General features: G+C 39.8%; 1 protein-coding gene across 6 annotated transcripts in view; it reads right to left on the bottom strand.

Moving 5' to 3' along the window:
* The window catches only part of ccdc191 (coiled-coil domain containing 191), an 80,613-nt gene extending 70,941 nt beyond the window's left edge, over positions 1-9,672 (bottom strand). For 3 of the 6 annotated variants that reach the window (XR_009708464.1, XM_061237506.1, XM_061237503.1), the window contains exons 1-3: positions 9,400-9,671; positions 3,552-3,590; positions 3,240-3,378 (exon numbers count right to left, since the gene is read on the bottom strand). Coding sequence is in view for 4 of the 6 variants with exons in the window: in XM_061237506.1 (XP_061093490.1) it covers positions 3,240-3,378; positions 3,552-3,590; positions 9,400-9,474 (253 nt within the window). In the remaining 2 variants the exon portion in view is untranslated. Of the gene's footprint in view, positions 1-3,239; positions 3,396-3,551; positions 3,591-9,399 lie in introns of all 6 variants that reach the window. The other 3 variants (XR_009708465.1, XM_061237502.1, XM_061237505.1) reach the window with 3 other exon arrangements.
* Positions 9,673-12,856: the final 3,184 nt, after the last annotated feature.

Genomic DNA, 12,856 nt, shown 5'->3' with positions numbered 1-12,856 from the left:
CATAGATTGCTTCGTGTAACATTCCCTGCAATTTCTGTGCAAGTTGGGAGCAGTTCAACTTTCATGCAGATTGCGTGCAATAACCAATCAGAAGAGAGATATTGATTACACACGAACGCAGACCTGTCTGCGCGTAGCCTACTACGATAATGCTACTAGCTAGCTAAATTATAAACTATAACTGGCTAACTAATGTTACCTAAACGAACTGGCTAACTATATATCTATATACGCTAGTAACGTTAATGCAATGAAATGGCTTAATTAAATGGACCCTTGAAAAAGAGAGCATTCTCATCGAATTTTATAAAGGTTTGTAGGATCAATGAATTAACATTAATTTGTTAAAGTTTGACAGTTTCCTCCTCCAACTCATTCTCAAGGTGGTCCAATAAAATAAACGCACATAAGGCTTTGCGCTTGCTTGTTGACAGTATTTTAGACATTAAGTAAATAAGTAAATGTAACTAGCTAAATGTAACGTGAAGAGAAAACAAATAACATTAGCTCAATTTTGCGAAGAGTTGATATTTGTAACGGAATAAACGGGTCCGGCGTAATATCGAACGTGTAAATGTGGAATTGCATAAAATGACATCACAAGCAACGAGTTACAACTGTGCCTCAGAGATAGACTTGCCATTTAATTGCTTTTTAATTTATGCAAGTAATACAAGTCAAAGATATGCAGACTTGAATCCATACATCATGTTATTTTGCTGACGTTTTATTTTAGCTGAACCACCAACCTTGCGGGTCCCAATCATGTACCTTAACCGTTATGCTACAGGCTGCCCCAGGATATAAATGATCAAAATGGTTTGTGTTTTGGGCTAATGGGCACAAGCTTCGACTCCTTCATTTACTGAAGTAGGTGAAAATCCATTTAGTTTTTTTTGGTTTTTTAATAACTTGCTCAGTTTAATGCACAGATCTCAGACTTGCACTGTAGTTATAGGACAGCACAGTGCATATATGAACGCATTTTCACATCCGTTTATTTTGTTGAATGAGAAAATGCATTTGTTGCAATTGTGAAGCGTTACAATTGTAAGAAACCCCCCAAATACACCAAAAGGCAGAAGTATCTGAGAGATGAAGGAAACGTGTGTAGTCTGACCAATGCTACTGGAACTGGGTTAATTTAATTTTGTTCTTGTTTATCTGATTCCAAAACAACACTAAAGACACTAAACACTGTATGTGGAAAACAGTGGAGGCTGGTGACTTCCAGAATTGAGGAGGCCATTTTTTTCCGCTTGCTCACTTCACTCGCGATGGAATGTTCCCTGTTCTCTTATCTGTCTTTGTGCTGGCCAAAGGCATACTATTTGGAGTGTAAGCTACAGTCAGAAAGTTCTGGCTGATGAAATTCATTGTGCAGAGCTTAGCCTTGTGCCTTCCTGAAGAAATGACATTGCTGTAAGTCTATGAGCCTGCCTGATAATTAAGCTGAGAAATGACATTTGGATGTAATATAAATGCCAAGTGAACATGTGTAAAAGGCAGGAATTTTAATTATGTAGTTAAAAACAATTTTGTTTAGCTTACATTTTTCATTCTTCTACAGCTTCAACATGTAATCACCAATTTAATCAAGTTTAGCATATAAAAAAGATAAGATAACACTTTCTTTATCATATGTAGTTTTATTCAATATATTTAATATAAAATATGTAAAAATATGGTTCCAGTTGGCTTTATCTAACGTTAACGTTATCCACTAGAGGGCAGCACTCTATTCGTATTTAGAGTGAATTTCCTCACAGAGCAACAATTCGGTAATTTGATATGGAAGATTATTAAATTGACTTGTAATAAAACGAAATGGACTACATTAAAAATAAAACTGTTCAATAAATCCCAAATGGTGTCTAACATGACCTATTGAATGTCATTCTCACTCCCTAGTATCTGGAATCTGCATATCTCCAGCCCAAGATCTCAAATTGCGCTAGAATCTCGCTGACTTCCGAGGTAGTTTTAAGCAAAAGTGTTTGGCCAAATGAGCTATAAGGACACTCGTAGCCACTATGGCGAGTGTTTGTTTGACTGAAGTGACTAGCGAATTCTCAAAATGGCTTCTGTGTTGAATAGGAAAGGAAAGGATAGTTGATTCCAAATGAACCAGTAGCATGTGATTGGACGAACAAAATGTCAATCTTTCAGCCCTGGACACAATGCATGGTGAGGCCAGGCCTCCGTTGCCCACCCATTTTCAGTGATCTGGCCAATCACATATTGGCATTACATTGACTTCTATGAAAAGCTAATTTCCTAGGGGAGGCCTGGCCTCCCTTAATACAAACTGATAGGGAAATCTGGCCTGTTGCTTTACAATTGCAATATTGGGTTTTAGCCATGGGAAAATTTAGATTTATGAACAAAACTAAAATAATATGAATATAAAAAATAAAAAATATGTTTTTTGTTAAAATAAATAAATAAAATAAATATATTTATAGTTTTTTTTTTATCTCTCTCTTCTCTCAAATTATTGGGGAGGCCAGGCCTCCTCCACCTCTATGGAGGAGCCTCCACTGGTGGAAAACCCATGACCTATACAGTACTATTTCACCTCAACAGTTCTGGGAGCATTCCACTGAGGTGGCAGAATTGCGCAGAGGCAGCACAATGACGGGAACAATGGCTCTGTATTGACGAACACTGTCCATTCATCAAACCTTGCGGACCCTGTGTTTCCTTTTGGGGGTCTGCAGAGAGGCACACTTATGTAAAATGTCCTACACAATTGTGCTGGTTATCCCCTAGTATTGTCCTAAAGTTATTTCTGGTGGTAGCAAGAGTGGGCTACAAAAATGTGACCTTTTCTAAAACATTTTGCTGGAGTTAAACACAAATAGTATGTTTTTCATTTTTTAATTCACTGAATTTCAATGTGATCAAATGTGTGATTAAACAAGATGAATCACAGAAATTTTTTGATTATCCAGAGAAATGTAATTGTTATTTGACAGCCCTATTCATTATATATTAAAATGTAAGGCACATGTACAACATCTGAATGAAGACAGGGGGAAGTTACATATTTATATTTATGGTGACTGAATTCAATAAACTGTTTGTACTTCAATAATCTTCGGTGATAATATTGTTGGTGTTTGGCCGTGAGTATTTAAGTGAGAGCAAGTGGGTTAGTGAGCATGTACAGTATGTGCTGGTGAAGTAGACACTGACAGACAGCAGTTTAGTAAGTGTATGAAAGGGTGAGGAAACACCTTCACTGTAGGCCTCATCATGGTCATGCAGCTGCTCTATGTTCTGAAGCATAACTGCTTGGCTATTTCTTCTTTTTGATGCAGTCTTCTGGGATGGGAAAACCTCTGACAGGGCCAGCTCAGAAGCCATCTCTACTTTCTGCATTAACACACATACTGAACAACATACAATGCTGAACACCAAACCACACACACACACACACACACACACACACACACACACACACACACACACACACACACACACACCACACACACACACACACACACAGTGCCCCACAGTATCCCCAAAAGAAAGAAAGATCTTCTTACCTTCCTCCACTTAGCAATATCACCATCATTAAACTGCACCTGGTGTGTTGGAAAATAAATTACAGCAGAAATAAATGCTTAGTGGATGGAGTGAATAAGTAAATAAAAAATTGAAAAAAAACATACTATTTAACAAATGCAATACATTTACTTGAATATCATTATAACCCGCTATTTCTATTTGAAAAAGAATTAGCTAAGCAGCACCCTCTTTGGCAGAAACATAATTAATTACATAATGTAAAGACTATATCTCAGTAATAAACACAGGATAACCAAAAATTGTTATTTCTTTTTCCAGTAATAATTATAGCGTGACTGACGTTACCGTGACTGAAGTTACAACTTGTCCACTTACAATAAGCAGTCCACATGCCAACACTTTGCATATCTCTGTTTGCAGCTTGGGTTAGCAGAGTTAAGTATAAGAGTTCTAAATGGCATGGAACAACTAATATTGCTTAAATTGTAAATTTAAATTAATATTATTGCAAAAACTAACTTTCAACGTATGGCACAGCTCTACTGCAGCCATCAATGTCAGCCATCAGCATCAGACATTGGACACTGAGGGAATGAATCTATCGCAATTAAAACAGTCACTCCACTATTCAATAGCAGCATCAGAGTTAAGAGGACTTCTGGATGGTTGACATGTTCCCATATAGTGAATTGATTTTAATGAGAGATGGAGTTGTTCTGCTTGTTTTTTCTTATTTAACTCCATACAAATGATAAAGTGGACAGCTATTGACATCAGCTAAGTGATTGTGCACATACTACAGGTGTCGTGAATGTGCACAGGTACCTCGAACACATTTGCTCCCTGCTAAAACATCAAGTAGAAATGGATAACGCACCTTATTATAGAGGCAGAAAAATAACATTTTCTGTATGACCCGTCCGATTGTCTGTATATAGACAAACTAGCTGACGTTCAATGGATGCAGTGGAGCTGTGCCGTTAATGACAAAATACTTCAAACTAAAAATGATTCAAATTTCAGTACATGTATGATGGAGTATGAATAGCAAGTAATAAGCAGTATGAACATGTTATGGGAATGTATTTTAGTTATCAAAACAAATTTTGGCATGTCACCATTGGAAAACAATTTCCAGATGTGGTCATATCTATTGATTTGGGTAGAATTAACATTTCTCTTTGTATATAGAGCGTCACATAAATTACGTGACTGACATGACATATTCCAACACCAGCCCTGTCTGCACAAAGAATTGACTTGGGGTTTTGTTTGCTATGGATAAGTTACTCATAAGCTGTAGTAAGAGAATTAAGAAAGGCACAAATAAATAATGATGGAAGGCTAAGCAATAAAATAAATTATGTTATGCAATTATGGTGAAGTAATCTCAAAGAAAAAAAATGTTTTGGTCCACGTTCACCACGTTTGATGATGGTCAAACACTGATAGGAGGTGGAGATACTTCACTTCTGCTACAAGTCAAAACACAAATTGTGCACCTGAATCGGAACAATACACTAGCACGGCACAGAGGTCTGGGGGACTCTACAGGAGCTGAACGATAGCGAGGGCCCACAGACATTTACGGGTGAGCATGATGGCAGTCAGACCTGCCACCTGGTGAACATGACCAGTCTGGAAGAGACAGGCTCGAGCAAACAAAGCAGAGATCAGTCGACCAAAGAAGATCACATATTGCCTTCAACACCAAATGATCTGCAAAAGAATGTGTATGCTCATTTTGAGCTGCTGACTGACAACAATGTGATTGAGCAAGCCAACCAATGCAAGAGATTGAATTGAATGAAATTAACTGTTGCGTCCTCTCCATGAATGTTGATAGTTTCAATCTACATTATCAGCAGGAAGCTTCATGTACGCTCAAGTTCATCCAGAAGTCTCTCTCTGTCTCACTCACACACCTACTCTTCCTCCCTCTCTTTCTCAATTCCATTCAATAATGCATTATTGGCATGACTGTATATAACAATGTTGCCAAAGCAATTCACTATTAAACTATTCAAAATACATAAGATGAGATAAGAGCTGGGGTAGGCGATCTTTGGCCGCAAGCAGAATCTGGGAAGAAGAAAGCTTTTGGATGTATACAGCAGCAAAAAACCCACCCCCTCCTCTCCAGTCAGCCTCTCTGAGACGCGCGCCACAATTTTGATTGGCAGGTTGAGCTGCCCTCATTGAATGTTAGCTACAGGGACCGATAACAGATTGGTGTATTCTTAGCTGTTGGTGTATTCTTAGCAATTGGTGTATTCTTAGCTGTCAGAATGTGAAGATAATTGAACCATTTTTTTTTATTTTAATTTGAAAAGATTTAAATCGCCTACCCCAGCTTTAATAAAATACTAAATTAACAAATAAATGGTTCCAATTTTCTTTCTTTCTCTCTCACACACACCCTCTTTCTCTCTCATACACTCTTCTTCCCCCTCTCCCCTCTCTTCTCATTCACACACACACACACACACGCACACACGCACACACACACACAAATAGACACAAACACACACTTTCCCGCTCTTATACACACTCTTACTCATACACATGCTCTTCCCTCTTTATCACTCACTTTCACACATGCTGTTCCCTCTTTATCACTTTATTTTTACATTACATTACAGGCATTTAGCAGACGCTCTTATCCAGAGTGACGTATAATGAAGTGCAAATCGAACACAGCAACAAGTGCTATGAGGAAAGTATGGTTCCGAGTCCGAGCGTGACCACATAGATACAACTTGAACCCTTGAAGAGTACATCAACTTACCAACTAGCATACCACGGTTGGCAGCTAGAATACCCAGAATACAACAATAACTATAAATAAGTGCTATTATAATCTATGGCATACAGAAGGCTAATCATGGTGGTGAGGTAGGGAGGGAAAGGTGCAGTGACCGAGAAGTGCAGGTGCAGTGAGGGGGAGGTGCCAGGCATCCTGAAAGGAATGGAGGGGTTCGGCTGGTGTATAGGTTCTGAGAAGTGATTGAATATATGCAGGGGCTGATCCCTTAACTGCCTGGTATGCGAGCACCAATTATTTTTTTCAATGACCACCTATTACTAATCATAGGTTGTTGTTTCATCCCTTTTTCTTTTTTTTTGACGATTACTTGGTATGAACCCAGAGAGGGGGTCAAGGTCGACAGCAGCCAAGAAGCCTTGCACTGTGCAGCTGCATGTATCCTCCCATCTGAGGAAGTTGATTGACTTTGAATGGAATTTTGTTTGCGCTGACAAGTGATGTCATGACCTGTCTCCAGTGATATCATGCCCACTTAGTTGGGTTTGTATGATGCTTGATTTGTGCTAGAAATCAGAACTATGAGAGGCCAAGAGCAGCTACTTACTTATCGTGGTAAGCCATTGATGCAGCAACTGATGAGCCAGCGCCGGCGACTCATAGATTCATTTACGTTTTGGTGACAAAGTGTCATACAACCTGCCTGATGCAAATTCTACACATTTTACATCAAACCAAGACTTTTGACTGTCGGTGATGGGTGTCTTGTATCAGCAGATTTTTGTATGGTAACACGCCCTTCAGAAGTGTCGCACAGCCTTGATTGGTTGACTGAAGGAAGACAAAAGGTTGCCATGGCGAGAATACTCGTTTTCTAGGTTACTTGTTTTTACGAATGAAGACGTATTGTTTACAGGGCGGCCTGTAGTGTAGTGGTTAAGGTACATGACTGGGACCCGCAAGGTTGGTGGTTCAATCCCCGGTGTAGCTACAGTAGGATCCGCACAGCCGTTAGGCCCTTGAGTAAGGCACTGAACCCTGCATTGCTCCAGGGGAGGATTGTCTCCTGCTTAGTCTAATCAACTGTACATCGCTCTGGATAAGAGCGTCTGCCAAATGCCATTAATGTAATGTTAATGTACATAGCTAGTAGGCTAAATTGACTGGTTGAAATAGATTTTTTTTTTGTTTTTTTGCACCATTCTTTGAAAACATTCTTTGAATCATTCTTTGAAAACTTTGAAAACTTTTCTTTGCACCATTCATTGAAAAAGATCAGCAGTTTCTGAGATACTCAAACCACCCTGTCTGCCACCAACAATCATTCCATGGTCAAAGTCACTTAGATCACATTTTTCCCCCATTCTTATGGTTGATTAAGACCGCGTTAGTTACTCAGGCCGTGATCCTGCCGGAAATCCTATGTTACATTTAATTTGCTGCCCATCAACATTTAATCACAGTTCTGTGCTTCCTAGTTTCCCAACCGATTTGATCCTATTTCATGAAGAATTGTTCTGCCCAGCTTCACTCATGTAATGGAGAAGCAAATAACGTATAGGCAGCAGACTATGGCAAGTACTTTGCACTACCAAAATCAGTCACATTAACACCAGTTAATGAACCACTTGAACCGTTGAACCACTGGACAAGCTTGACTGATAAGCTAGCAATTGAGAGTTAGCGTTATTTCTCAATTAAAAAAATGTAGCTGCACGAGATCATAAAGAGGAAACAACATTACATTACATTACATTACATTACATTACACTACATTAATGGCATTTGGCAGACGCTCTTATCCAGAGCGACGTACAACAAAGTGCATACCCATAACCAGCGATAAGTGCGCTGAAAGACCATAGAGGGAAGTACAATTTCAACTGCTACATGTACAACAAAGATAAGGACCAGGGCCTATTGAATTTTTTTTAACAAACAAGTAAACAAACAAACAACAAAGCAAAAGTGACCAAACTTAACTAGCCAAACACTGCTTACCTAGCCAAACTAAAAATACCGATACACAAAAAAGTAAATCACAGAAAGACAATAATTAAGGTCACAGGGAGGTAGGGAGGGACAGGGAGAGGTGCGTCTTCAGTTTGCGCTTGAAGGTGGGAAGAGATTCTACAGTTCTGACCTCAACAGGGAGTTCATTCCACCACCGTGGAGCCAGAACAGACAGTAGTCATGAGCGTGAGGTGGAAGTTCGGAGGGGGAGGTGTCAAGCGGCCTGTGGAGGCTGAATGAAGAGGTCTGGCAGGGGTGTATGGTCTGATGATTTTTTGTAGGTAAACTGGGGAAGACCCCTTAACTGCTTGGAAGGCTAGCACCAATGTTTTTAATTGACAGGCAGCTAGTGGAGGGAAGTAAGCAGGGGGGTGACATGTGAGTATTTGGGAAGGTTGAAGACCAGACGAGCTGCTGCATTCTGGATAACAACGGTACGCGCTTGGCCCTCCCTCAACCTAAGTCGCTCACAGAGTCACAACACTTACACAAGAGTCAGGTCACGATAATCATTACATTACATTACATTACATTATTGGCATTTGGCAGACACTCTTATCCAGAGTGACGTACAGTTGATTAGACTAAGCAGGAGACAATCCTCCCCTGGAGCAATGCAGGGTTAAGGGCCTTGCTCAAGGGCCCAACGTGCGGATCTTATTGTGGCTACACCGGGATTAGAACCACTGACCTTGTATGTGCCAGTCATTTACCTTAACCACTACGCTACAGGCCGCCCTGTCATCATCATTTGTCTTTCTCGAGGGAAGACCCACTTTGCGTATTATTCACATAGTCTAGTACCACACATGACAATGTATATAGATATACGTAATTATAGTGAAAAGTGCAATCACAAATTCAGTTTCTTCCTAAATTCAAAATCTAGTTTACAATGATATTTGACTCGACTGACGTAATCCGTCTTTAAGCGCATTTAGCTAAACATACCAATGTCATGCCATGTTATGTCCCAGGATATCTGTTTAATTTAAAATGTATTGAAACAAGAACCAATTTAACGTTGGCTAAATCACCAAAACGGGGTAAAATTTGCCTTTACATGAATGCCTATTAGTTAACGTTACCTTAGACGCCACTGCCTTGTTCTTTGTGAGCCTCTTCCAGCGAAAACAGACTGGGTTGTGTCCTGCATGTGCCATTACAAAATATATAAAAGTAACTTCGCTAGCTATCTAACTTTGGTAACGTTAGCAAAAAGCGTCGCGCCCTAGTCGCTTAGAATATTTTGTTGGTTTTCTTTTTTTCTTTTGTTTTGTTGATACAACCTTTGATCTAAAACGCAGTGAAATATTGCTTCATGTGTAGCTAGATTTCCAAGAGGATAATTTAAAAAAGTTAATTGGTTGTTCTTTTCATGTTGTATAGTTCGTATTTCTGAATCCTAAAATATATTGGGTAATGTAGTCACATTGTTACGGTTTTCAAGCAAAACCCACTTAACCAGTGAAATAAATGGACTACAAACCCCACCATAGGTCGCGATAAACATAAGCGTATGTTAGTAACTATAGTAACCGTGCAAAGTCAGCGGCGTCGCACGCACACGAATCAGCTTTGCTGATTGGCCAGCGTGAAACCCAATCAGGTGATGCCTGTCATTCTTTCTGTGGGATCTAAACCATAGACGTATGTATGTCTATGATCTTGACCAGGCTCTCTGTAGTAGTGATGGCGAGACTACTCAGAAGCATCTTCTTGAACCGTTGAAGCTTTCAAATTGATTAATTTATCATGTGACACCTGCTGGTAAAATTACAGCTGCCGAATAATCACGTGCCACATTCCGTAGCTCAGATGCGTTTTTTTGGCAGCAAAATCCTGCATACACACTGGCCAGCCAGGAACGGAGTTGCCCATCCCTGATCTAAACTGAGAGTTGTTCCAATGGACCTGTTTTCCCAAACCCCTTGGACTGAGTTGAAAAATATAAATGGTTATTATGTTTTCTTTAAGTGAACGAATCAAATAGGAAAAAGCGGGATGGGTGAGCCTTGAACTCTGGTCTCCTGCATAACTAACAATTGCACCACATCACATCAGTTGGGTAGGAGGGGTGCACTAGACTTAACCTTCATTTCACAGTCATTGGCAGGACTACGTTCATGGGAAGTTTATAAACGTTCTTCTATTGACAGTGATCATTATCCTATTATATGTCAGGTAGCTATAGAAAACTGTGTGGTATACCATAATGTTAATTAGAAAGATGGATATTAAATAAGGAAAACTGGGGAAATTTTCAGACATTAAGCGAACAGGGTATGAAACAGATGAATAAAAATCAAGATATTGATCACTTCAATGATAATATCAGAGAAGTAATTATAGGGGCTGCTAATCAGACTATTGTAGGTCCCAGAGGAAAAGGAGAAAATTAATGCCATGGTGGACGCCAGAGTGTATTAAGGCAGTGGAATGTCACAAGAAGGCTTTTTAAGAAATGTAAATGTCATTTAACTTTAATAATCTTTTAATGTATAACAAATGCATGCAAGGGTAAGGAACCCCATTAGAGAAGCTAAAATAAAATATTGGAGGTAGTACTGTGAAACAATAGGTAAAAGTACTCCAATTTAAGACGTGTGGAGTATGATTAAAAAGATGAGTGGTGTGAGAAGGGAGTGGGGTTATCTGGTTTTGGAGCATGAAGGAGTGTTAGCTGTGAAAGAAGAAGAGAAACCGACATGTTAGTTAGCCAAATACATAGTTCTGAGAATATGACCAAATAGGAGAAAAATGATAGCGATGGAACAAGGAAAGAATATTTGGAATATTTGGAAAATAATGAGGAGAAGAAGGATACCATTAATGCCTCATTTGCTTTAGATGAGATGAAAAGGGCTATTACAAATCTAGGGTAACATGGTAAGGATCCAGTTAGTTGTGTTATGTTGAACCACCTGAGTAACATATCTGTTAGAATTATATAAAAGAGTATGGTTAGAAGGTCAACTGCCCAGAAGCTGGAAACAAAGTGCCAAAGTGCCAGTCCCACTGGTTTCTGCCAATTCTGAGCTGGTGGCACTGCTGGACATCTTCCAATTGTGAAGGGAAGTAAGCATGATGTGTCTTTCATCTGCAGAAGTTTCCTTGGCTGACCACTGCATCTATGATCCTCAATGTTGCCCATTTCTTTGTGCTTCTTCAACAGAGCTTGGACAGCACATCTGGAAACCCCTGTATGCCTTGAAATTTCTGCCTGGGAGAGACCTTGCTGATGCAGTATAACTACCTTGAGTCTTGTTGCTGTGCTCAGTCTTGCCATGGTGTATGACTTCTGACATCAAACTGTCTTCAGCAACCTCACCTTGGAAGCAGAGTTTGGCTGTTCCTCCCAATTTTACCCTCGTACACAGCCGTTTCTGTTTCAGTTAATGATTGTGTTTCAACTTACATATTAAATTGATGATCATTAGCTCCTGTTTGGTATAATTGGTTAATCACACACCTGACTATATGCCTACAAAGCTTTGTGCAAGTGTACCTAGAAGAATTGATGTTGGTTTGAAGGCGAAGGGTGGTCACACCAAATATTGATTCAGATTTTTCTTCTGTTCACTGACTTTACATTTTGTTAATTGATAAGAATAAACCATTAACATTTCTTTTTTTGACAGCATTTTTTCCACTAAAAAAGTAGCTCACAACTAGCATTGGGTGCGTTCGTTAAAGGGCTCTGAGCCACTGGGCTGTTCGGTACCTGCCAGCTCCAAATTAGCAGCACGTATTCTCCCTTGACATAATCGTGGGTACTATTCGGGGAAGTATAGCTAAGTACAGCTAGCTAGTTACTATTTACTCTGTGAGGTCACGTATTGGTTTCTCTGAACTTAATTTCCCCTGATGAGTGTCAGTTGTATGAGCTCTGTATTAACTTCCCGGTTTCCTCAGGAACTTAATATATATGATGAATCTGGGTGGAACAAGGAAGCTTTGTTGTCAACCTTTATGTACGGTCAGAGAAAGTTATAGATTAATTATTGAATTGCTTGAGGAATTGATTCATTGATTGGCCATTCGTATCAATAATTGGATCAGTGAACGCAACAAAGAAGAAACTTTAACTCTGTTTAAACCTTGTTTCAGGTTTACTTTCATAAAACATCCAAATCACTCCACGTTGATACGGGGTCTCAATTGTGTATCTCACTGCATTGAATCTGACTCGGTTCAACTCATTCCTACGTGCCTCAAGTTCCCCACTGCTACCAGCTCCTCTTCTTGGGTCCCCCAGCCCCACTAAGGATACTCCTCTTATGTCTCCCGCTCTTGTAGATTCCACCCCTCTTGAACCCCGCAGTCTCTCTACTCCTGTGTCTCTCAAGCCCCCTAACCCTCCTGGGGTGCCCTCTCTCAGGTCTACAGTTTCTCCCACTCTCGCCAGGGTCTCTTCTGAGTACGCTGATCTTAATTAAGTGTTCAATAAACAAAAAGCTACTGTCCAACCTCCCAATAGGCCATATGATTGTGCAATTGACCTCCTGGGTACTATACCCCATAGGGGCCGTTTGTTTTCTTTGT

This window comes from Conger conger, chromosome 4 (assembly GCF_963514075.1).
Source record: "Conger conger chromosome 4, fConCon1.1, whole genome shotgun sequence".
NCBI lineage: Eukaryota > Metazoa > Chordata > Actinopteri > Anguilliformes > Congridae > Conger > Conger conger.
The sequence above is the reverse complement of the archived record's forward strand: the minus strand, read 5'-3'. Positions and strand labels throughout refer to the sequence as shown.